The sequence below is a fragment of the Melanerpes formicivorus genome, unplaced genomic scaffold, assembly GCF_026170545.1.
Source record: "Melanerpes formicivorus ecotype bairdi unplaced genomic scaffold, bMelFor1.0.p_v2 SCAF_59, whole genome shotgun sequence".
Taxonomy (NCBI): Eukaryota; Metazoa; Chordata; class Aves; order Piciformes; family Picidae; genus Melanerpes; species Melanerpes formicivorus.
The window spans coordinates 3,091,241-3,114,140 of NW_027142411.1; the positions used below are offsets into that span (position 1 = coordinate 3,091,241).

At 40.5% G+C, this 22,900-nt stretch overlaps 2 protein-coding genes across 7 annotated transcripts; one reads left to right on the forward strand and one right to left on the reverse strand.

Annotated features, from left to right (window-relative positions):
• Positions 1 to 1,108: 1,108 nt before the first annotated feature.
• CMC2 (C-X9-C motif containing 2) lies at positions 1,109 to 13,622 on the reverse strand. 5 transcript variants are annotated; one of them, XM_068161633.1, is made up of 4 exons: positions 13,221 to 13,622; positions 9,009 to 9,145; positions 5,751 to 5,822; positions 1,109 to 3,756 (listed from the first exon to the last, which is right to left on the reverse strand). In XM_068161633.1, the coding sequence occupies exons 2-4, from the start codon at positions 9,087 to 9,089 to the stop codon at positions 3,655 to 3,657; spliced, it is 255 nt and encodes an 84-aa protein (XP_068017734.1). In that variant the 5' UTR covers positions 9,090 to 9,145; positions 13,221 to 13,622; the 3' UTR covers positions 1,109 to 3,654. The 5 variants fall into 5 exon arrangements, with proteins under 5 accessions (XP_068017734.1, XP_068017733.1, XP_068017732.1 ...); XM_068161632.1 differs by having other exon boundaries at positions 13,489 to 13,621; XM_068161631.1 differs by having other exon boundaries at positions 13,132 to 13,621.
• Positions 13,623 to 13,756: 134 nt separating this feature from the next.
• CENPN (centromere protein N) lies at positions 13,757 to 22,503 on the forward strand. Of its 2 annotated transcripts, none has more exons than XM_068161630.1 (11): positions 13,757 to 13,954; positions 14,158 to 14,339; positions 14,899 to 14,944; positions 15,651 to 15,707; positions 16,087 to 16,163; positions 17,838 to 18,014; positions 18,731 to 18,832; positions 19,381 to 19,438; positions 19,835 to 19,944; positions 20,613 to 20,736; positions 21,032 to 22,503. In XM_068161630.1, the coding sequence occupies exons 2-11, from the start codon at positions 14,169 to 14,171 to the stop codon at positions 21,145 to 21,147; spliced, it is 1,038 nt and encodes a 345-aa protein (XP_068017731.1). In that variant the 5' UTR covers positions 13,757 to 13,954; positions 14,158 to 14,168; the 3' UTR covers positions 21,148 to 22,503. The 2 variants fall into 2 exon arrangements, with proteins under 2 accessions (XP_068017731.1, XP_068017730.1); XM_068161629.1 differs by having other exon boundaries at positions 13,760 to 13,954; positions 19,832 to 19,944; positions 21,032 to 22,502.
• Positions 22,504 to 22,900: the final 397 nt, after the last annotated feature.

Consider the following 22,900-nt stretch of genomic DNA (forward strand, 5'->3'; position numbering starts at 1 on the left):
TGAGCAGTTAGCCAACTGTACCAGCTGGGTATCAGCAAGTGGCTAGAAAATTCACATGACTTCAGTCATCACCCAAACTGCACCAACCATCAGCTCAAGTGAATTGAGGTTCCACCACAGGGTCAAGAAACTACATGGGTTTTACCTGCAACAAATGCCTCTGCCATAATTCCTTGTGTTACCAACTAGAGTGAGACCTCTCTGTTGTAAGTGGACTGCCAGGACTCAGCTGCCAGCTGAGTTAAAACTAGGATGGTGGATTAGATAGCCAAAGCCCTGTCTATGACACCACTCCCTCAACCATTTATTGATTTCCTTATTCTGTCAGCCCTTTCAAACCCCTTCCCTTAACTGGGAGGACTGATGAGAAGACTGCATTTCTTACAGGGTTATTTTTGAGTACATCCCAAGGAGGCTATGCAGACCTATAAAATTCCCATCAGTTCATCCCTGTGTTTGTGAGCAATGACCCAACTGTTTTGAATAACCAGTGTACCATCAGAGCCATGAATCAGTTCTACAGGGCCACCTTGGACTTTGATGGAGGTTTCTTCCTCTTGCTAGTTCTAGTCCTTGCAATTTGCCATTCCCCACCCTTGCTGGCTTTTCCTGTTTCTTCATGTCTGTCATAGCTGCCAGCTGCCCTCTCTGTGTATATTTTCCCCATATTCATTTTCCCATGTGAAGTGCCCAAGAACTTCTCACACAATGCAACACAAAATTCCATTAGATTTCTTTTTGCCTTCTCTCTAAAACTTGCTCTCCTTCAGGAGGAACAATGGGGGAAAGCCTTCCATATGCGAGTGACATTTCAATAAACTGTCTGCAAAGTCCTCATAGATAAGGTTTATTTCACCGAACGTGTCCCCTACTCATCACTCAACTACTTCAGGAAACAAAAAATCCCACATTTACCATTTCACCCTTACCCTCTGCAAGACAAATCATAAATATTATTACACCAGTGTTTCTCAGCTTCAAGAGCAAAACAGCAACATAATCCCTCTCAAACAAAAAGGAACAAAACCACAGGAATCAATGGGTAATCACATACCACACTAATAGTGGGCAATTAGCAAAGAGAAACAGAAGGATGAACATGATCAGATTTCCACTAGGTAAACAAAGTTTATTTGCAAAATAGATTTGCTAAATTTAGTTCAAAGTAGCAATAAAAAACTGTACTTGCCATTTGGTCTTTCATTCATTAAGCACATTGATCTTTGCAAACATGATTCTGACTGAGCTGTGTTAAGTGGCTCTTGGATTCTTACTCTGTTGCTATTCTAGCGAAAGATGTGGTCTTGCAGAAGCTGATGAAAGAAAGAAAAGCATCAGTGCTTCTGCACTCAGATATCAGCTTCTCAACCTAATCTCTAGGCCAATTCTCTATTTACTTAAAGGTTACAAACATCATCAAATCCTATTTAAGATCTTGTCTGAAGTAGATTTTGTCACCACAAATGGAAGAAGGATAAAGGATGCAGATTTCCCAGTTAGGGATTTTCAATTACAAAGTACTCTTCAAAAATATTCTAAAGAGTGCCAATAAAAAGACTGCACCACTTCCAACCACTCAAGTATTTAATTCAAATAATGCATCATTGACTTGTTCCAAGAAAGCAGACAGCATGTCCAAAGATGCAGAAACCACTGCTTCAGTTTGTCTTGGAGCTTTCCCTGCAAACATTTGTGGTTAGGTCTTACCAATTAAACTGAGTCCATCAAAGCACTGCAAATTAAGTGAAATTACTGTAATTCAAAACAGATCACAAAATGCAGCATTCTTCCCAAACCAGGTGCATGTACTAATTTCAAGACTGTCAGCAATGCTACTTGCAACAAACCATAGAATTCATTGCAGAACAGGCAATCTTTTTCCCAAAGATGCTTTGTATATTTAGCTCAATAAAATATATATTTTAAAATAATCTTTTGTTGCTAGGCAAGAGCTGTTTCAGAATAAGGTGACTCTAAGCAGAAGACACACAAAACAGCAGATCTACCACTGCACAAACCAGCATATTTTAATATCAAATCTTCTGAATTCAGAGACTTGCTGAGGACTTCCTGCAGTAAACAGACAGCTCCTGTCGGCTTGTAAGGCAATTCGGTTAGCACAATACTAGTTGACTTTCTAACTGAAAGGCCAGTTACTCTTCCTTTCACATCAGTGGGAGTTTTCCTTCAACAAAGACTTTGTCTTTGTACCAGAGTATGTGGAAGAACTATTCAACTTGTATTTTTGGCAACACTCCTCTTTGAAAATCACTCAGCACACACTGATTGCGCTCAACAAAAATCAAGACGAAGCTTTGCAAATCCCTGGAAACGTTCCACTCTGAATTCCTAAAGCCACTTGCCTTGGGTACGATGCACAAATTGTCTTACCACAGTCTGCACTGTACATACATTTCATCTTCTCAGTGGAAGACAGCAGTTTCAGCATTGTAGCTGCAATAAAAATACTAGAATTCCAATTGTTACTTGATAGGCAATTTCCCATTTCAAGCTGTATCTGTTTAACATTTCTTTTTGCTAATTCATTTAAGCAATGCTACAACAACACTGTGAAGAGCAATTGAAAAGTCATTCAGTCTTCTGCAACAGTGAAAAAGGCAAAAAACAAGATCTGAAACTGCACAAAGACATAAATGGAGCTCAGCACAAGGTAGCAGTGAGCCAGCAATGTGCCCTTCTGGCCAAGGAGGTCAGTGGCATCCTAGGGTGTACTAAAAGGGTTGTGATCAGCAGGTCAGGAGAGGTCCTCCTTCCTTTCTTCTCTGTCCTGTGAAGCCACACCTGGAATATTGTATCCAGTTCTGGGCCACTCAGTTCAGGAAGGACCTCAGGGAACTGCTTGAAAGAGTCCATGGCAGAGCCACAAAGATGCTAAAGGGAGTGGAACATCTCCCTATTGAGGAAGGGCTGAGGGAGCTGGGGGTCTTTAGCTTGGAGGAGACTGAGGGGGTGACCTCATTAATGTTTATAAAGATGTGAAAGGTGAGTGTCAGGAGGACAGAACCAGGCTCTTATCAGTGATGTCTAATGATAAGTCAAGGACAAAGTAGTGCAAGTTGAAGCATACCAGGTTTCATGTAGACAGAAGGGAAAACTTTGTGAGGGTGACAGAACACTGGAAGAGGCTGCCCAGAGAGGTTGGGGAGTCTCCTGTGTGGAGACATTCCAAACCCCCCTGGATGCATTCCTGTGTGACCTGTTCTAGGTGACCCTGCTCTGGCAAGAGCATTGGACTGGATGATCTTTTGAGGTCACTTCCAACCCCTAACATTCTGTGATTCTGTAGGGAATGTTGTAGCACTGAATACACAATGATCTACACACCCTTATTCCTCATTACTTAACAATCCTAACAAAACATTGTCAGAACAAAGAGGTGCCACAGTATTTTTCTCATAGAGGTGACAGTATGTTGTGAGTGATGATTTATTGTATTTATGTTTTCCACACTACCTTGCTGGGAATGACTATATATTAAGCACATTTATTTTTTTCACCATTTCACAAACCACAGGCTGAGCGCTGGTGATGGGCAAGAAGTATTCTGTCAATGTTCAACCAAGTGTCCCTGTTGAGATACAGCTGTCCAGCTACATTTCTGAGCTCATTTCTCCGGGTTTTTGTGAGCGTTAATTATCCTGCGGCGCACCTCCCGGTTCCTGATCCTGTTTGCTTCATACTGGAAGACAGGGAAATGAAGAGATCAGCTGCTATCACCACACAGACAAGTAAAACCTAGAAGTATAGAAAGTATTTATTACACAGGAGCAGAGAGGGTATCTTTGGTGGATGCATCAGAAATGCAGTTCTAGTTACTATCTATATATTGGTTCATCTTTACTTTGAAATTAACATTTGATTAAAATACATGTTTCTGACTTTGGGGATATTAAGCTAAGGATATCAGAACATTATCATAAAGAAGATTCAGTGATCTTATGGAGGAACTTAACCATCTTACAATCATCCTATGTACAACAGCTACACTTCACACAGGAACTAGGAAGAAAAGTGACACTGGTGTTATTCCAGAGCACAGGGCAGGCTTCTTCCCTTTTAGAAGATACTGATTAATGTAAGTGTGTCTGCCTTCTGAAACATGAATTTGTCATCACAGACTTGGTCTATTTTTGATCCTGGTCATTAATTGTGTGCACAGATAAGGTGGTATACCAAGATGAAAGGAACACAGGCAAATTTGGGCTGAATGAGGGTAAGGAATTTCAGGGTAGGGAGCAGAGGGTGTTATGGTTTAAAAAAACCCAGCAGAGATGAGACTCCTTGGTGAAATGGAATCAAGAAAGCCTTCACAGCTTAGATACATGCAGAAGAAGACCATACTTTCAGCTATGCCCCTGTGCCAGGAAAAGCCCAAGGACTGAAGAGCCTCTTTCCTTGGAGGCAAAAAGAAAAAATAATAGCTAGAGGAAATGAAAAGTTAAATATCAATGCCCAACCTTGTGTTTCAGGAGAAGCAAATTATCCTTGACCTTCAGGTAGAGCAGATATTTGTTCAATTTTTTTAATAGCTGGTATCAAGAATAAAACCCAAGTAACCCACAAATACTCAGTTCTCTAATGTAATAATCTCCTGAGGAGATTGATTTTGGAAAGGATTTTCAGCTTTTCATTCATTAGACTGACTGGTTTATAACTGAAATAATGGCCTAAAACATTACTTAACATTTACAGAATGCTTAACTTTTTCCCATGGCAATAGTTAAGTTTTCATTAGCCCATCCATGTTTTCAGGTAGAATGACAATAGTGATCTTTAAAAGCTACATCTGTACCTATTCCATACTTGTTAACAGCCTTTCAGGGGCTTTCTAGTTATGGCATTTCAATGCAGATATGTTTTAAGAAGGAAATACAGTGTTGTGGTTTCACCCCATCAAGAACTCCTTTCAATGTAAATGCTTCAATGGCACAAAGGAAAAGTAAGCTTCATTGTTTTCTGTATCTGTGCTACAATTTTTACAAGGGGAAAATAAAAATAAAGGTATTTGACACAAACAGATGAAATTGATTTCCAATAGATTGACAGGGGAATAACAGGGGGGCCAAGCTGCTCTGGTTATCATGCACTTAAGTTTCATATACGAGGCACAACTGTGAAATTTATGACAAAATTAGCCAGCACAATTTCAAGTTAAAAGATGTGTGCAAAGTGCAGTTATGTGTAACCACCACAAATATAAAGGCCAGTTGATACTCTTCTAAAAACATGTCCACTTCCTATTTGATCTGTTTCATCTCCTGGACTCTTCCATTCCTTCCTATCTGCAGAAGTAGCACGGCAATGAGTAGCTTCTAAGCAGCAGTATTTCATTTAGCTCCCATCAAGTAATTTCAGGAATAAATGTTACTCATGCAGAAGTGACTATTATTGCTTTATATTCCAATCTGTGTGAATACCACTAATGAAAAAATAAAACAAGAATAAACCAGAGGAAATCTGTGCCAGTTCCTCTTTGCAATATTTGTTTGGTTAAATGTCTGTTTGCCTGGTTTTATATATCCAAAAATAGACCGTGCCATTTGTTGGAGCCAGATTTTACCTGACAAACTGATCAGAAGAAGCTGAAATTTGGTCTCAAATGCCCACTCCCAGAATGTGTTTACATCTCAAGGCCTAGTTATCAATTTGTGCTACTCAGTGCAAAGCAATTCTGTTTCTAACACATGGAGTTTTTATTTTATTAACCATTTAACTCCTTTGTTTCTTACCTCTTTCTTCAAACACTTTCGCATCTCTCGGTCGATATCATTGCAATGGCCAAAAAACTTCAAAATGTTGTGCTGGTTAAGTTAGGGAAACAAAAAATGAATTACAATTCAAAGGTTTCTTCCTTCCAACAAGTCACTTGTTTTTGAAACATATCCTAGTCTTCTTTTGCGTTTCTCTCTTTGTGGAAAATGATGTTTAGTACCTTTTTGACTGAGCAGTTAAGTGACAGCCACCCCTGAAGCCCATTTGAACCACCCTCGCCTTGCCGAAAGGGGAAGGTACTCACCGTGTTGTATAACCAGACTAAAATAGGATACTTAAGCTAAAGCTAGGAAGTCTAAATGTGGAACATACAGTTTATTGATTCAGGAATCAGTCTTACAGCTTTCAGTCACACTAGCTTCAATGACATACTAAAGCTAAATATTCTGAACCTCAGCCTGTGATATAGGAAGGTGCAGGGGGATCTGCAGGCATCCTGCAGGCAACGTCCTCTGTTCTCTATTTCCCGTTATTTCTTCATGACCTAAAAAGTCAAAGGACTTCAACTCCATCATCCTAACTACATGAAGAACATGGTGTTTGTCCAAAAGATGCAAGCACTAGATTTATATATCTACCAGTATAAAAAAACCCAAGGGATTAAGTTTCTCCAGATCTTGAGGCTAATAAATAAAATTCATTTACCATCTTTATAACCCAGCTCAGCTGTGGGCCTTCTTCATACCTTAAGTGTTACTTAGTTTCTGAAAAACTGCAGGCATTGTCCTCCTGAAGGCATTCCCCAACTACCCTGATGCTATTCACCATAAAATTCTGTCCTTTCAGACAGGACTTCCTGAAGCAATTGCATATTGTCAGCCATGAAATCACCCTCAGAATGTTTTCTTCTAAAAGGACAACTTTTCAGTGATGCTCACTACCATCCCACTGCATCTCATAGCAGAACACCCAAGTAATTCAGAAGACCTAAAGGAGTGGAGGTTTTAGCAGGTATTGACAGCCATACAATGAATAGGAACAATTCCCATCTTGCTGAAACCAATTAATTTTAAAGAAAGAAGACTGAAGAACAAACCAGACGCGAATGAAGTCACCCCACAGGAAACCTATGTGCATTTCTGCAGCTGATGAGCAGCTTGGTGGATTTATACAAGCAACACAGGAGCACTTTTAAGAATTCAGTCAACAAGATTTCAGCCAATAGAAGATGATTGAAAGTAGGAGTGAGCTAATAAAGATTATGACAAACACTTAGCCATAGCAGTGCTATAATTAGCTTGTTTATACGTCTCTGCTTTGTAAAGGGCATCAGATGACAGCGAAGAGTTGCATGTGATAATGGTCACTTTACTGCAAGCTAATCTTGCTTTTACAATGTTTTCATTTTAACTAATACAGATTTAATTTTGTATTCTATTGCCATACCTGCAGGGTAAATTTCAAGGTGAGTGCTCACATTTCAAGCTAACTTCACTGTTACTAGTGCATACAGTGAGTTGAATCTGCATTTATTTAGCCAGATTACTAAGGTGTCACATTGTGGCTCAGATTATGAGGGAAAAATAGAATCAGTTTATCAAAAATACTTATTACTCCTATTACGGTGATAAGATTACAATATGTGTTTCTTTCAGCTACCACCTATAAAAATGTCTCTTTCAAGCAGGCACTTGGCAGCAGACTGGAGTTGTTGAAAAAAACAACAACACACAAGCAAACCAACCAACCCCCCACCACAAAAGAGCAAATCAAAATAATGACATAAAATCAGAATCTCATTAACCTTCCCTCAGTAGATGAAATAACTTGATATGGACAGGTTCTAGATTAGGAATAAAGTGAATCAACCTGACTTGTGTGAAAGGTACACACAGGACACCCAATTAAAGATTAATGCTTTTCATCCTGAGCAATATTAATTTAAATTGTGGATGAAGGCTCTTATTAGGGCATCTTGGCATTGCAACAAAACAGCAGGTAGTCCCTGATAACTGATGAAGATCACTGACCTTACAGATTTCAGTGACTGCAATTTAAAAAGAATATTTCAGTACACTGCCTTTGAATTTTGAACGAAAAGGTTTTGCTTCCTTTCAACTGAATGTAAGAGAGGTCATCTGCATCTTTTCTGTTCTGAGACTGCTAGCATAAATACCCTCTCAGCTGAGGACAGGGTGACAAAAGGAATTCTTCATGTGAAGATCACCTTCAAACAAAACCAGAATATAATCCTCTGCATGACTGCATTATTGCTGCTCCTAGACCCTTCACAAGGCAAACTGGCAGTAGATTCCTTTGAATCTCTTGCTGACAGGGAATTCAAGTACACTTTTTAGTCTCAGTTCCCTCTTAAACTCCAGGCAGTCCAATAAACTACATTAAACAAAAATCCTATCATACTTGTATATTAACATTTATTTTTATTATAAAAATAAACCAAAACAAAAAAGCAGTCAACCATTACCTTCAAGTAGGAAATCAGAATTTTGTCTCAGTGGAAACTATGAAATTGAACTTTTTATGCACTGATACAGAACTACATCTGTACAGAACACCTCTTTAGAGTATATGAGATGCTAAGAAAAGTAATTAACAATACTGCAACAATACTGCAGGCAGCTCCCATCTAGAGGCATATGAGAGTGCAGTGTTTTAAAGATACTTTTAAATGAGTGAGATGAAGATTTGATCTTCTTCAAGCATCAAAGAGCCTGGAGAAGCCTGAAGACAATTTGGTATTTTACATCCTTAGGTAGGTGCCTGCTAAGAAGATTGAAGTCAACCAGTAAATGTCATTTAGCTCTCCAAGCTCTGAATGTAAGGGGTGCAGCATGCCTGGATCCTGGCAACCCACCTCTTACAGACTGAAGCATCTGCCCAGTGGACAGCTGGAACATGAAAATACTATGAATTTACAAAAAGAGGACATTTGAAGTTGCTTTTAGTATTGTTTTTTGAGGGGCACACACTAGTGAAAGGTGCAGAAGTTATCACAGTTCTTAAAATCAGTCCATACTCATCAAACTGTAGGACAGGAAATTTTAAGGCACGTTTTAATTCCTAATGAAATCACTGGCAAAGTCTTACACACAGTTGTCAGTTACCTCTTCAGAGAAAACCTACTAGCTACATTTCATGGCTGTTTTGCCTAGAGGAGGCTTTTCTCTCTATGATCATATTAATATTCTCACTAATTTATCTGACACTCATTTCCCCAACCCACAACACTCTTTTCTCTGCTCAAAACTTCTTACCTCCTTGTGACACTTCTTGAGCAGACTGATAATAAGGTTACATTCTTCAGTGTGCAAATGAGGAGACAGGTCTGGATGCATCTTTAGATAGGGATAATTTTAGTAGTGCCAGGACAATAATCTGAGAAATCTTCCACCTGCCAACATTAAAATATGAAAATATAACCAGAAAGTTTGAGTTAATGACTTAAGGTATCAGCACACGATATGATTTTAACAACCACCAAAAAATTACTTGGATCAAAATGCAGCTGAATATGTGTATTACACAAAGCAATTAAAAACAGTTCTGTTCTCCTACACAGCCTGGGTGTTAACTGGAAGTTACATTCTTTTTTACCATGGACATCAGAATGTATTTGGGATTTTGATTTTCAGGGACTCCCTAAGAGCATTAATGTTTCCTGAACTGCAGATTATCTTCTCATCTTCCCATTTCAGATTTCTTCTTTCCAGCTTTAAAAGAGCCAAGTAAACATAAACTGTCTTTCTAGCCTCTACAAAGATGGATCAGAACAGGAAGCACAATGGTATTTCATTACAGAAGCACAATGGTATTTCATTACAGCACTCTGAGAACTGGCATCTTTTTTAGTTATCTACAAGCTTTAAAACAAAGCTTGATCCAAAGCATTCATGATTGTTCAAAACCCAATACTTGAATTGCTTAAAACAGTAAGGATGGTTTTTAACTCTGCCTAATTGGAATGTCTCTTCTTGCAACTTCACATTATTGCCTCTTGCCCTTTCACTGTGCTCTTCTGAAAAGCACCTGGATCTGTTTTCTGTAGGAATGCCCCACTCTTTCAGGTAGTGGAAGACAGCATTTCAGTTTCCCTCGAGTCCTCTCTTCTGAACACTAAAGCAGCCTGGCTCCCTTAACCTTGCTGCATACACCAGCTGTGCTGTCCACCTGACCCTTAGTTTCCCCTTTGCTGGACTCATTTTTTTGTCATCACTGTAAGACTGTGGACCCAAAGATGAAGACAGTATTTCAGAGGTGGCCTCAAGACTGCCAGGGAGAGGGGAAATACTAACAATTTCCCTTGACCTGCTGATTCCACCTCTAACGCAGCCCAGCATGCTGTTAGCTGGTGTTGCCGCAAGGGTGCACTGCCAGATCATGTTTTAACTTCCCATCATCCAGGACCCCCAGCTACTTATCTGCAGGGTGCTCGGGGGCCAACTTCATTCTAGAAATAATTTTTTATATTACCTCCCATTTTATATGCAGATAGAGATACATATTCCTAGAAGTATTTTTCAAGATCTTTTGTTGAAAAGGATGAAAACATCATATGAGAGTCACTGAAGAAAGGTGACAGCTTTGATGTGGAAGATGACTTCACCAGGGAGGGGAAGAAGAAAAGTCCAGCTGGTAACAAGACAACTGGGTGCCCCTTGACAAAATTCTACTTGTATGAGCCATAATGCAAATGAATTAAAGAGATGGTTTTTATTTACTTTGTCATTCCACTTCCTCCCAAAGAGATGACCTGCGTAGCTGCAGTACATCAGGTAAATACCACTGCAACTGGTACTAAGTAGCCATCACTGGTTGAACACGCCAACTAAATAGAGAAGCTAAAGACTAACAGCCAGTGGCCAGATTTTACCGTTTCAAAAATCACAATCTTCATTGCACTGCTGGCAGCCACTCGAGTAGCACATTGGCTCAAAGAGACAGACACACTCATTTACCCAATATATCCTGTTGTACCTTCAGGTTAACAACAGTTACATTCCCACAAGAATCCAAAGGCATTTTAAAGCCTTTTGGCACCCATGAGAATACATTCTGTGATTCTACAGTGTTGCAGACACATTGTAACTAACTTAAAAAAAAACCTTCCTCCACATTATCTGGAAACCTCCTATTATACTATGTATGCTCTTAGAATAGAAGAAGGTGGCAACTACAACTTGCTTAAGCATTCTATTGAACAAATTAACAAATGAACCTCCAGCAGGAGCACGACTGTAACAGAAAAGTGATTAAGAACCCTGCTGAGTTACTGCCACCAGCTTTTGATTGCAGTCAAAATGTTTTATATTTATCAGTAGATCTTTTTTGATAGCAGTAGAGTTAGCATTCCCTCAAGAGGGTGACCTGCTCAGAGACTGCATGTTCCTTGACCATGTGTGAACCCAGCTGATTATTAAATCTGTTCATCATTCAGCCTCTGACTGCTCTTCCGGAAACTGCCACCTGAGCCAGCTGCCTCCGAAGCAGGAAGCAAGACCCCAGTGACATAGATGGCATGCACGTCAGCACAGGCCAGAAAGTCAGAGGCAGCATTTCAAGGAAAGATTATTTCTGAATTAAGATTAGTAATCACTGCCACTGTTTACAAAATTATATAAAGTAGATGAAAGCTATCAGTGCGCCACAAAGAGTCGACAGGGCACTTTATTAATTAGAAGCCTTCTAATGACTGAAATGACTTTTCCAATGGCACCTCTTGCAGGACAGATGCTACAAATCACAGGTGCTAACTGTCACACCCGTTCATAGATCAGTACTCCTGAAATTCAGCTTTCAAGTTCAGTTACCAGATACAGTACTCTGCTCAGGTAGGCTATGATGGATTAAAGTAGCAAAACATCTTACAGTGTCATGGAAGGCCTTCCTGGAGCCTCTAAGTACTTCTGAAGTTCATCACTGAACAGTGTTATCAGTGCTCAGTATTATATTTATGTTTAGGAATGTCAGGTCAGAACATGCTCTATAAATGATGAGAGAAGGCTAAAGTCTTTTTGCTGGAGGGCAACGGCTCTGACAGATGAAAAAGTGTCAAGAGTAACAAAAACATATGAAAAAAGGACAGGATGAGCTAGCAGTTTCCTCAGTTTCTTTTTAATAATGCTCTAATTTAATAGGAAGTTGCCACCCCACCAGAATTGAAGTCTGCGTGGACAGAATTTTATGTAGGTGGTAGCTCATAAGGAAATCTAAATATGAATAAATACAGGGGAGAGAGGAGGGAGATTGCAGGAAAAAAAGAGACTAAACAATATAAATTGCACTGAGAAAACTACTAAAAGAAAAGCTGGATAAGGAATGTCAAGGTAAACATGCAATTGGTGCAGAAAAAATGCTAGCAGTAAAGTAGAGTAACAACATTAAGAAAACACAATAATTGCATTAGGAGGCAAAAATGCCAAGCAAATATAAATATCTGAAGTATTTGGAGAGAAGTATTTAGGTGAACTCTGACATATTTCACTGGGTTCCACAAAAATGGTCAGCAGAAGAGCAGATTTATTTAAAAAAATAATCAAGAGCCTGAAGTTAGAAATTCCCTGACAGCAACATTGCATTTCCAATGCTGTCATTTTTTATTTAGAAAAAATACCTGCAAGGTGATTCCTTGCACAAGCAATTCTGCACACCAAGCATTTCAAACTGCTAAGTATTTCCTAACAGGAATCAACACGTGAATTATCACCAAGTGAGGCTCACCCCCAACTTAAAACTTGGGGGAAATGGCAGCCAAAGGACCTAACAGTGTGGAGAAAGGGTTCGATACATTCCCATTTCTTCCCATGTGAAGCATAAGACCGGCACGTTAGGAGCCTAGGGTAGTTCCTTCTTTTCTCAGCATCTCCCATAAATATGAATTATCCAGTTCCCTGGTGCAGAAGGACAACTAAATCAGATTGCTTTAGTCTCACTGATTAGCTTCATGCTCAACATTCCTATGTTTGGGGGACAACGATGAAAGAAAGGATTAAACCTGCACCATTCTCTTCCTAAGACAATTTCAGATGAGGTGCTGTCGCCAAATTCCTGTTTTGCAAGCTGCTGCTGTACTTCGGCCGCACCCACCAGAGGGGGCTTCGTTCCTAATGCGTTCATTTCCAGATCAAGCAGATAAAAACACTATGAATTTAGTGTTGCTAGCAGAATTTTCTTGCTTACTGTGGAACTGCTTTTCCCCTTCTGAGGAAAAAGGGATCAAGAGGATCGTGCTCCCCGATGGAAGCGATCGCATCCCTCGAGCAGCGAGACCTGCTCCAGAAAGGCACATCCCACTCGGCAGACAGTCAGCAGTGCTCCTGGCAGGCGGCAGGGGCCCCTACGCCGTTATCAACAGGCACGCAAGAGGCCCACTGAACTAACCCGCGCTATTTTCAGTCTGCAGCTCCTCTGTGCTCCCAGGAGTCCTTAAAGTAGTGACGGGATACAGACACAAGGAAAAGCAAGCTTACGGCCGTCGCAATGGAGAGCCCCATCTTCCCACTTAGAACACCCCTTTTGGAAGCTCTCCTTGAGCGCTGAAGGATGCAAGGTGAAGAGAGTCCCAGAAGCCGGCCCCGAGCAGCTCCCCCTGAGCCAGGCTGTGGGGAGGAAAGGCGGCAATAGGGCGGAGGGGCGACTTCCCCACATGCCCCTTTTTTCCCCTTAGGGATGGAAAAGAACAACGCCGCCCGCCGGGGTCTGGCCAAAGCCTCCCCTCTCAGCCATCCTCGCACTTACTCCAGTCCCCAGAGAACGAGCCCAGCCTGACAGGGCTAGCACCATGAGCGACACCCAACCACACAAGGGCGGGAGGGGATGAGGGTGACCCAGGCAGGCCTGACCGGAAGCCGCAGGAGAAGCCCTCAGAGCGCCAGCGCCAGGCGCAGCGAGGAAAGAGGCGGGAGCGGTTTGCGATTGGACATCCCGAGCACCTGCCCAGTCTGATTGGGCGCTTCGAAAGGCGGGCGGTGGTTGGCGGGATGCGCGGCGGGCGGCAGGAAGACACGCGAGGGCTGGCGCGCGCGCCCCGGCCCGGCGGGTGGAGCGGGGGCTGCGCGGGTGCATAGGTCCCTGGGTCCCTTCGTCCCTGTCCCAGCTGCCTAAGGCCCTCTGGATACCCATTGGGCCGGACAGGGAGTAACAGCCCTGGACGAGGGCCAGCGCACCCATTCTTCTCCAGAAGCTCGCACCAGGACTCTCTGAGGTAAGCTGCCGAGAGCTTAAGGAAAAACCGTTGTAGGAAGCGTTTTAAGTTGCTGTCGTTGGTACCTCTGGAATCTGTGGTAGTGCCGTGTTTAGGACTGACGCCAAGGTACCCAGACACAGCTTCGTACACCTTGCCCAAGGCAGCAAATCTCCTGAGCCCGCCTGTGCTCTGGTCTCAGCTTTGACGTTTCTGGTTTTCAGGCGGCTTCGCAATGGATGAGACCATTGCTGAGTACATCCGAAGGACTGTCCTGAGAATCCCCCGAGATGAAATCAAATCAGTGCTACAGAAATGGGGCTTCCTCTCCGAGGCGCAGCTGCAAACCATAAACTTCCACCAGACAAAGGACAACATTTCCCAAGAAGTTGTTCACCTCTGTGAGGTAATCGTTGCCTTCGGGAACTGCCGTGCCGCGCATACAGAACGCGTGTGGAAGAACCCGCAGAAAAACAGGAAGAAATTAATTTTCTTTGGCCGTAATACAGCATCAAATGGCAGTTTGTAGTCCTTGAAAATGTAAAGTTGAGTTGGTAATACCATCAGTTTCCTCTGATGGGGTGCATGATAGACCCTTAGTAAGTATGGAAGTACATGTTTTGAGCTGTAGACCCTTAAAAGATGGGTGTGTTTCTAAATGGTAAAATAAAGGCACTGGTTCTGATGCCTACTCATTACATAGTGCACATTAACTTTGTTGAGTATGGGTGGTATTAACAGCCTCTGCAGATGAACACTTAAACCTTGCTTAGGTGGCTTTTGTTACTGATTTCTCAGAACTGTAGAGTGTGGACATTGGGACGAAGTGTGGTGTCCAGGGAGAGTGCACATGCTGCAGACTTCAGTGCAATGCCCTTTAAAGTAGCAATGCTGAGACTTTTCGCTCACTAAACGGTGTGATAGATCATTCTAGGCAGTTCACCATGTACTGTAATTCTTTTCAGGAAAATTCTGCAGACATAAAGCAAGCAGCTGTCCTGGACATCATTTGTAAGTAAGAGGAAAAAAAAAAAGACAAAAGCTGATATCTTTGGTGTTTGGTTTTTTTTTCTGAGTGACTCTTCATTACATATCAATTGTCTTAGTGAGCTGCAGATGCATTTGGCACAAGCAGATTAGATTTTAGATGATGAATCATACTAGGACTGACCCTTCTAATAAACATAAAAGCTCAAGATTAGCAAAAGCATGTTTGCTTCTGTGGAGATCTCACTAGATGTAAACTGTGGTAGGCCATATGCAGCAGGGAGATGTTTGTCTTCGGTGTGCACTGAACATTAACAATCAGTGCTCCAACAGAGAGACAGAGACAAGACTGTCAGTGTGTGCTCCAGGTAGAACTCCAATAATAATTCACAACTTGCTTATGTAATAGTTTAAATCTCAAGGATTTAACAGTCTGCACTTAGGCTGAGCTTTGATCATTTTAGATAAAACCCTTCATTATACACTGAGCCTCAGAGATACCTTCTATTAGTTGCTTAGTAGGATTACAGTATCTTTTTTCCATCTCTTCTAATAAACCCCCTGGGTTTCATTCAGGTTTGCTATGAGCTCTAGTTTAAGACTTTTGTTTGGTTAATTTTTGTTTAATTATTTTTAATAAGCTGGTCGTGACAGTATTGTGAAATTATGTGAGCCTTTAATTACCATTTCACAATATGCTGTTTTATAGAGCAATTACTATTTTTCTTAGACAACCACATCTACCCAAACAAGAGAGTGTGGAGTGTTTACCAAATGCAGAAAACAGGTAAAATGTCTTTGTCATTTCATCATTTTCAGCAGTTTGCTGTCTCTTCTCATATGTTTTAAACACAAATACAGTCTACTATGGATTTCTTTCAGTAGAGAGTGCAATGCATCACCCTAGTATAGATTTTTCAGTGTTGATGCTTTTGTTATTAAAATGCTTTCTATTAACTTCTCAAGCAATTACTAGAAATTAGCAACTACCAACTAAATATTAACCTTTTCTCTCTAAAGCAATAACAAGGCTCAAATTTCATAGGCAGCTCTCCCTGTGCAACTTCATTTTTTTTTTTCTGCTTAATTTTGTTTGCAGCAGAGCTGAAAACAACTCTGAGCTAGTTCTTGTAAGGGCAATTCTCATTTCTTTCCTTGTGTGACAGGGGAAGAGCCAGAAATTTTTGATCTACAAAGTTTCAAGAAAAGATTTAAAAGACGACTTCTGTCAGCCTTGGAAAATGTAAGAACAAATCCACTCTGCTTATGTTACATGGCTCTGGTGTCAGTAGATGATGATGATTATTATTATTATTATTTTGCATTACTGTAGTGAGATCTTCTTTTTCTTGAAGTCTGCATAAAAAAGTAAATGGAACTATTCTCATGGGTATGGTAGGACCTGCATGTAAAATATGAAACGAATTGCATATCTGTTCTAGCAACTCTACATGTATGTTGGAATGAAACAAAATGTGAAGTTTGCCTTAAAATATGCCAGGCTTCAAGAAAGGCAGCTGGTTTGTGGTTTCAGTCAAATCTTTTCCCAGTTTGGGTGTAGTTGTTGCCTAGGTAAGTTGATACTGCTTTGTCCTGTTACCCAGTAACAACACACAAACAAGAAATATTGAATCAAACATATAGGGAATTCAGTGTAGCCAGTAAACAGGACAAAGAAGTTACTGAATTAGATTAGTAGCAAAACTGTGTCCATGTCTTCTTAATTCTAGTTTTGGAACTGTATTTTATGATGGCTGTGAGAATTTGGCCCTGGTATTTTGTTGACCACAGTCAACAACAAGAAGCAGTTTCTAGACTACACAGCAAGAAAGGCAAAAGCAAAGCAAATGCTATCGTCTCACTTATTTACTAAGCAATTTGCAGAAGCCTTTTCTTGCTTCAGCTCCCCAGCTTCATTTAAGCAAGGTAACAGAAAACACATCTGGCTGGTTAGCTGTGTCACTTCTTGACCCACAAAGGATTCTGACAACAGCAGAGGGCAACAAATACAAATCAGACTAACGGATCATAGCAGTTCATATCATAACAAAGCTTTGCAGTATTTATTCTTTTTAATGAACTTTGAGAAGTGATGTTGGTCCAGCAATTTAAACAGTTTATTACCAGCTGGACTAAAAGCTTGGCTACCTGTGCCTCAGCCAAAAGGAGGGGTTGAGTCTTTACAGGAAGTCTTCCCATTTTCCTGACAGCCAGAGAGTCAAGGTAAAAAGAAGTTGCCAAGGGGTGAATTTACAAGAACAGGAAAGGTGATCTTCAACTTTCTGATCCTGTGCTCTTGAGTCATATTAAGTATTATATTTAGGTATAAAATAAAAAGCTGAGCAAAAATGTAGTTTCTCAAATAGTGGATGATATGGGCTGCTGCCACTAGCCCTCCATCTAAACAGAGAGTTTTTGCAGTGTTTGGTGGGTGGTTGGGGTTGGTTGGTTTGTTTCTTTTGGTGGTGGTTTTGTTGTTGGGGGTTTGGGGGTTTTGGTGATTTATTTTTTTTTCTTAGTGGTGGTTGTTTGGGATTTTTTGGGTTGGTTTGGGGTTTGTGTTTTGGTGGGGTTTTTGTCAGAAGTGAGCATACAGACTACTGTAATAAGTTGTTATTTTCACCTTTCAGAAGAAAATGTTCATCAACAGAAAAAAAGTAATGTTAAGAGTTTGAAGGGGGTTGTTTGTTGTGTTTTGGTGGTGGTTTTATTGGTTGGTTTTTTTCCCAATTTGTGGGGTTGTAAATTTTCTGTGGAAATTTTGATTTAAATCAATCCCAACCACACTGGAGGGATTTGTTTCTTATTCAGTGAAGTACTAAATTATGGCTGGGTCCTGTGATCACAGGGTTAAGAGGTAACAATCTTTCTGGGCAGCTGCTGCTAAGTCAAAGCTTTTCTTTCTCTTTCTGCTTAGGTTACCATCAATTTCAGAGAATATGAGGATAATGCAATCTGGATTAGGATTGCCTGGGGGACACCATATACAAAACCAAACCAATACAAGCCCAGCTACGTTGTGTACCATTCACAGACTCCCTATGTCTTCGTTTCTGCTTCAGTGCTTAAAAGCAACATGCCTCTGCTGTGTCAGGTACAGAATAAAACTGCCTGGACCCTCATTTCACAGCAGTTATGCTGAGCTGTAACTGTGCTGGCTTTTAAGAGGATGAAGATTTATCATTTATTTTAATGAGCTAATTTACATAATCACTTTTTCCCTTAGCCCATGATAAAAATGGGGTAAAAACCCAGGGTTTGTGACCTTTGGATTTGTGCATCATGAATGAATGCAGTTAATTGAGATTTCTGCTGGCCTTGAATTGTTCTAATTTCCTAACCAAGTGTTAGAACAGTATTCAGACAAATTGTCTCAAAGAAGTTGATGTGTAGGTCGACACAGAGCTTCAAGAACTAAATGTAAGAGCTCCTCAGGGAATGCTACTAATTAGTTTTAAAAGACATCTTCTATCAACTCATGGTGGCCAGCATTGGTAGTCTTTCACTTTTCCCTGTTATTTGGCAGAATTCTATACTAATAGATTAATTATTTTATTAATCTGTTTATTTTTCAGCTGATAAGGGCTTACAGGGCTTAGCTGGCTAATCCTATGACTGCTTTTAAATACTAACTTAAGCTTAATAACAGCCTATTCAACATTTTTTCAGACATGAGAATGCTGCTAGTTAAAGGCCAGTTGTTTACCTTGAAGCAAGCATTGCCATGTCTAGAAATGCCATACTTTTACTGTATTATAAACAGTGATAACTAATAGTAATGTTTAAAACTATTTCAATTTTTATTTAAAGGCCCTGGTTGTTGCTTCCAGTTACCATGGCATCCAGGAAATGGAGCTTCGAAGCCATTCTTTAAACTCCCTTAAAGATATTGTGTTTAAGAGATATAACCAGGTGAGCCATTCACAAGTACATCCTAAGATAAGCCTTGCTTTTTGTTTCAGGCCTAGTTCTCACCCCCAAGCAGGGGGGCAAATTCACCTCTTCCAAGAGACCATCAAGTTAGAATAATACTGAGCTACTGTGGTGGACAGCCTTTGATTAAGGTAACGATGAGGATGTAATTACTTGGTATCCCTCCCACCCACTCTGCTGTTCCTCAGAGTTACATTCAGTCTAAAAATTACATGAACAATTCAGTTCTAGGACTTTTTAACACAGAGCAATGAGTTGAAGGGGTTTAGAATGGGCACTTACTCTGCTTGTCCATGGAAAACTTGTTAATAGGGAAATGGACACAAATATAGGATGAGCATCCTTTCCTCAGAATAATGCTGGACTTTCTGACTTGCAGTTATTGTCCAAAATTGTAAGACTGTTCTCTTTGAGAAATACAAAGAAATCTGGAAAGTACATCCCAACCCCTACCACTCTGTGATTCTTTTCAAGTACAGCTCCTGAAAGTGGAAGTGAACTGAATGTTACTGTTTTTCTCCATTTAGAACTTCCAAACTTATTGTCCAAGGCCTCTACAAGAAAGGAATGGAGAACCAGAAAGTGGTATGTATATTTTCAGTGAGGCAGAAGTTCAAAAGTGGTTACTACTGGCTTCTGAAATGAGATTTGTATTAGGCAGTGTACCTAGGTTGCACCCACACTATATTATCCATTCCTGGTGGGGTGCCATAACACTTGCTGTCTCTAGAAGTAAGTTTCCCTGGCACTGTCATTGCACAGTTAGGAAACCAAAAGTACAGATTGCCCACTATCTTCTTTCATAGTAGCTTGGGTTTTTCTCTTGGTAAGAATTGAAAATACAAGTGATGGAGACAAACATCTTATGGGAAAAAAAGGTTGTGATGAATCATTTTCAGATTTTCCCTGGAACAATGACCTCATCAGGAAAACAGTTTTGTATAAGCTCACAGCTGTCCTCCTGTTTTCTCTCTGCAGCAGATTTAAGGATAATTCAAGAAAACAGAAGTGAGAAAGAAAGAATACAGAGAGTGACTTGGGAGATTTTTGGTGATGGTCCCCAACCACAACTTGAATTTGCACAATATAAGGTAGTAAATGCAACAAATTTGGGGGGTTTTATTGTCATGTTTTAAGAGCAGGCTGGATGAGGCTCTGGCCAGCCTGATCTAGTGTGGGGTGTCCCTGCCCATGGCAGGGGGGTTGGAACTAGATGATCCTCGTGGTCCCTCCCAGCCCTGACTGATACTATGATACTGTGTGGATGTAGCTACATGAAATTGCAAACTGAAGAAACAGTAGATTGTTTTCAACTTTAGAAGGAATATTTTAAATTAGTTAACAGCATCTTTAAGCAACAGATTTGCACTGATTTGGTCAGACTACTAGATCACATCTCAGTCTTTCAACCTTGTGAGCTAAGCATGTGGACTTGTTTTTGTAATGAAGGCTTACGCAGCAGCAGTGTGCTGCAGCAGGAGAAGTCAGGGTTATTTGAAGTACAGTGAAGCTCACAGTACCTATAATGTAACTTCTTGGGAGATGTACCACAGATTTTAAAGTGATGAACAGATGCATTTGAAATATGAGAGATGCTTAGTGTTTTGTGATGTTACTCGAACAAGCTGCCTCTTTCAGCAGAAAGCTTTACCGCATGGTGGCACTCTTGATTTTACTGAAGTACTCCTCCAGCTGGGATCGTGTTAACATGAGAAACAGATTCCTTGCTTATACTGCCTGGTTAATTTTGTGTTAACAGCTGGAGACTATGTTTAAAAGTGATCCTAAAATGGAAGTTTTGGATAAAAAAGAACCATTCAGATGTCTGGTCAAGTTTTCTAGTCCACATCTTTTAGAATCACTGAGATCCTTGGCACCAGCAGGTAAGTGTTCCAACTCTATAAAGCAGAGGAAAAAATCCACAGTGAAATAGTTTTGTCATCTTGCATTGTGTTTGTATCTCACATGAGGGAGACTCTTCAGAGTTGGGTTAGAAATACACTGCAATTGAGTAGAATAAAAATGTTACCACTATAAAAACTCAGGTCTGAATTCACACCACTTTGTTCTTGAGAACTGTTGGTTGTAGGGATATTCAGGCTGGGTTTTAGTGTTACAGCAGTTGTGAAAGGTAACTACTGGTTGAGTTAAGCTATAATTATCTGTCTCTCCCTCCAGGTCTGGCCGATGCACCACTTTCACCACTGCTTACATGTATAACACAAAAGGCTAGGAATAATTTCAAAATTAAAGAGAAAAAAGGTTTCTTCCCAGGAAGCTTTGTAAGCCCTTAATTTAAAACTGATTCACAGAAATACACAACTCCATTTATTACTGGCATTAATATAGGCCATCAGAGAATGTAGAACAAGATCTTTTTAAAATAACTTCCCCTTGGATGATCTTTTAAAGTGTTTTCTGAATCATTTCTTCCCATGTGTCTTTTACAGAAGAGTTAGCTCTTTCCTTAAATAATAAAAGCCCCTTCTTTGCAAGTTTAAACAGAGGCTGTGGTTATTTCACATTTAAATGTGATGACTGCTCTTAACTGCATTCTTCATAGCATTTGTGAAGTTAACACTAGCTAAAGCTTAAAGCAACAGTAAGGCAGACGTAGCTGTGCAGTTTCCTACCATAGCTGTAGATGGCTAAGGTATTGTAACTGCCTGCCTTATTTGGGCTTCAGCTCAGCAGCACAACAGATTAGGTGTCCCACTTGGAACATGTGATTAGTCCCACTCAAGTAAGTAGGACTACCTTCGTGCAGGTCAGGCATGTTTTTCACTTAGTAGATGAAGATTAGACTCAAAGGCCATTACAGGGCATAGGGAAGGGACTCTTGAAATACAGATTGTGAGGAAGTCCATGTTTTAGAATATCTCAACTGAGATTTGATCCTTTTGTAATCTTTGCTACTGCTGGTTTTGTACCTGGGGACATAAAGTTTGGAGAATCAAGACAGCAACAACAGCTTTACACGGGAGTCTTTCAGAGCTGGTAAATTGTAATTGTTGATCATATTTTCTGTCATTTGCTGCATCATTTTTAATTTTGAGGTGGAGTCTCTCTGAAGACTGAGTCAGTGTACAGGTGTTTCTTTTTTAATTCTGTTACCTGGAATCTTTTTGTGTATGCTTCAAGTACATGGAATTTCTGATTCACTTTAGGTATGGCAATGTGCAGAGCCAGTCTTCATTACTACACAGTGCAAATGTTTTGAGAGGTTGTATGGGAATGATTTTGTTTTACAAACTGTAAATAAATGTGTGAATGAAGTCTTCTCATAGAAGCTTGTTTGGCCTGACTTAGAAGTGTTACTTAGAGCAACCCAAACATTAGTATGCTGTTTTTCAGCATCTCTGTGTAACTTGCATGGGAAAAGAGGTCTGGTTATGACTATCTGCTAGTGCTATCTTTCCACCTCTGTGATTTAAGTTTTAGTTTGCCAAAATATTTACCATAATGTCAGGATTCTGAAACAATTCCAGGTTCTGTGACGCACAAAATGTGATAGACATTGAGTTGGCTCCAAGCATACCCTCAGAGAGTCTTCTATGGGTCAGAACCATTAACATTCCAGGGTGCGTTTCACTCTGTGCAGTGTCTTCCTAATGCTCTTTCCCAAATAACTTGAAATGCCTGAGATGATCATTTATTATGAAGGTAAAGTATTTTGGATCTGCTCCTTTGCCTGCTTCTGCCTCTTTCTTTCTGGGAAAGGCGGTCTCTATCTCCTCTGAACAACTGAAAAGTTGGTCAGATATTCAAATACACATTTCATCTTCTCTCTCTAAATTCCTGTAACCAGGACACTTCCACGAACTCTGCAGCATTTCCAGGCACGCAGGCATCTATTTGTTAATCCCTAGCAGCATTAACACTGCAGGTGAGAGGACAGGGGCTGTGCAATGAACACAAGATCTCGGTGCATCCTGGGAGCTATGTGCATCACCTAACTCTTCTCCACCTCATGGCATCATACATTTTTTTCCCTTGGGTGGCCAAGCTTTAGGGGGAAGTCTCTGTATGGCATCCTTGGTTCTTTAA

Excerpts from the sequence above, each read along its gene's own strand:
- CENPN (XM_068161629.1), top strand. The coding sequence starts at position 14,169 with ATGGATGAGACCATTGCTGAGTACATCCGAAGGACTGTCCTGAGAATC. Across the intron at positions 14,340-14,898 it reads AAGTTGTTCACCTCTGTGAG|GAAAATTCTGCAGACATAAA; the intron begins GTAATCGTTGCC and ends AATTCTTTTCAG. Across the intron at positions 16,164-17,837 it reads TTCTGTCAGCCTTGGAAAAT|GTTACCATCAATTTCAGAGA; the intron begins GTAAGAACAAAT and ends CTTTCTGCTTAG.
- CMC2 (XM_068161633.1), bottom strand. The coding sequence starts at position 9,089 with ATGCATCCAGACCTGTCTCCTCATTTGCACACTGAAGAATGTAACCTT. Across the intron at positions 5,823-9,008 it reads TCAAGAAGTGTCACAAGGAG|CACAACATTTTGAAGTTTTT; the intron begins GTAAGAAGTTTT and ends TAACTTAACCAG. Across the intron at positions 3,757-5,750 it reads GAAAGTGTTTGAAGAAAGAG|GTTTTACTTGTCTGTGTGGT; the intron begins GTAAGAAACAAA and ends CTATACTTCTAG.